The sequence below is a fragment of the Onychomys torridus genome, chromosome X (genome assembly GCF_903995425.1).
Source record: "Onychomys torridus chromosome X, mOncTor1.1, whole genome shotgun sequence".
Taxonomy (NCBI): Eukaryota; Metazoa; Chordata; class Mammalia; order Rodentia; family Cricetidae; genus Onychomys; species Onychomys torridus.
Window position 1 is genome coordinate 109,122,054 of NC_050466.1, and position 2,178 is coordinate 109,124,231.

At 43.5% G+C, this 2,178-nt stretch overlaps 1 protein-coding gene across 1 annotated transcript; it reads left to right on the forward strand.

The window, feature by feature from the left end:
• Nucleotides 1-706: 706 nt before the first annotated feature.
• On the forward strand, nucleotides 707-1,801 carry LOC118573596 (N-lysine methyltransferase KMT5A-like). The gene has a single exon (XM_036173876.1). It carries the CDS (start codon nucleotides 707-709, stop codon nucleotides 1,799-1,801), a length of 1,095 nt encoding a protein of 364 aa, XP_036029769.1.
• Nucleotides 1,802-2,178: the final 377 nt, after the last annotated feature.

Genomic DNA, 2,178 nt, shown 5'->3' on the forward strand with positions numbered 1-2,178 from the left:
ATGCCAGATTTAGCTCGCTCCTGTTTCCAGAGTGTTCTTATAATGAATAACTCGTGTACCATTCAACTGTGTCTCAACTTATATCCCATGTACATCTGTTAACAAATTTCTTCTAGATAAACACAGTATTTTTTATGAAGAGAGATTCTAATGAGTACATTTCATTGCTTGAATTTAAATGTACAGTAGAGACACATTTCAAAAATAAGAAAAGGCCGGGCTGTGGTGTCACATGCCTTTAATCCCAGCACTCGGGAGGTAGAGGCAGATGAATCTCTGTGAGTTCGAGGCCAGCCTGGACCACAGATTGAGTGCCAGGAAAGGTACAAAGCTATACAGAGAAACCCTGTCTCGAAAAACCAAAAAACAAACAAACAAAAAATTTAAAAAAATAAGAAAAGTCTCAAGTTTTCTATTTTAGGACCATGTTGCCATAGACCTACTCTTCTCTATAATCAAAGAAGCATATTTTAAATTCTAGAGTTAGGCAAACAATTTCAAAGTCATATTTATGAAGACAGTAAGAACAGATATCCCAAACTGATTATAATATTCTCTGCATAATGATTTCAGATATCAAGAGATGGAATTCATTCTTAACTTGACAAAACTGAGAAAAGATACACTAATTGAGAATCTGGAGTTTAGCCAGTCTTGCTCTGGGCCCAGGCCTCAGTGCATGTGGGTGCCCGGCCAGCTGCAGGCCATGGGTGAAGTGGGCACCATAAGGCGTAACCGACCCTTCCCTGGGGCGCCACGGCGGCGCTGGTGGAAGCAGCAACATCAGAGACAGCGACAGCCACTCTGGTGGCCAGGCTGTGGTGACAGTGAGGGCGAGGTGGAGGGTCACACCTCCGTGGGCCTAGCTGGGCTTCAGAAGAGCATGCTTACTGGGCAGTCAAAAATTTACACCAACATGAGTCCGAAGAAATGCTCTGAAATGCATTCCTCACCTCAGGACGACACAATTGCATGTCACAATGTCAAGTGCCAGAGAGAACCATTAGCTGGAATCTATAGGAAGGTGGAAAAAAAAAGAAATGCTGGGAATGTGATCCAAAGTACCGTGAAATCCAGTAAGCAGAAGATCAAAAATGCCAAGAGAGGTTCCCTGGGACTTTTTCCATATAAAAAATTGAAAGCAGCAGAACCTCCAAAACCTCCATTCTCATCATGTTATTCTACCAAGGCATCAGTTGCAAAGCAGACCCTGAAAAAGTCCCTCAAGATCAAGCAGTCTTCTAAGACAAAGTTTCAAGGGAAAGGGCAGCAGAATAAAAAACTTAAAGGTTTCTACCAGGTCCGAAGGAGCTCCAGGAAGAGCAAAGCTGAGCTGCAGTCTGAAGAAAGGAAAAAAATAGATGAGCTGATTGAGAGTGGGAAAGAAGAAGGCATGAAGATTGATCTCATTGATGGCAAAGGGAGGGGTGTGATTGCCACCAAGCAGTTCTCCCAGGGAGATTTCATAGTGGAATACCATGGAGACCTGATTGATATCACTGATGCCAAGAAACGGGAGGCTTGGTATGCACAAGACCCCTCCACAGGCTGCTACATGTACTATTTTCAATATCTGAACAAAACCTACTGTGTGGATGCCACTCGAGAAACAAATCGCCTGGGGAGACTGATCAATCACAGTAAATGTGGGAATTGCCAAACTAAGCTACATGTCATCAGTGGCGTGCCTCACCTCATCCTCATCGCCTCCAGAGACATTGCAGTTGGGGAGGAGCTCCTGTATGACTATGGGGACCGCAGCAAGGCCTCCATCAAAGCCTACCCTTGGCTGAAGTATTAACCATGCTGCTTCCCAGCCTCCCTTCCACCCTTCCTCCTTCAAAGGACAAAGTGCCCTCAAAGGGAAATGATTTTTAACACACATATATTCTTAGCTAATTAATACAAATGTTTATTATTATTATTATTATTATTATTATTATTATATTTGTGTTTTAATTTTACACATCAGCCATGAGTTCCCCTGTCCTCCCCCTCCTGCCCCCACCCCTACCTTGCCCCCAGCCCCTCCCCTCCATTCCCATCTCCTCTAGGGCCAAGACTCCCCTGGGGATTCATTTAAACCTGGTGGATTCAGTACAGGCAGGTAAAAAGTATATTAAAGATTTTTTTTCAAGTAGTATTCAAATATCTGTTACAAGTTTCCAAGGTGGACTT

Bases quoted from the DNA above. Each gene is read 5' to 3' on its own strand.
- LOC118573596 (XM_036173876.1), top strand. From the start codon at position 707: ATGGGTGAAGTGGGCACCATAAGGCGTAACCGACCCTTCCCTGGGGCG.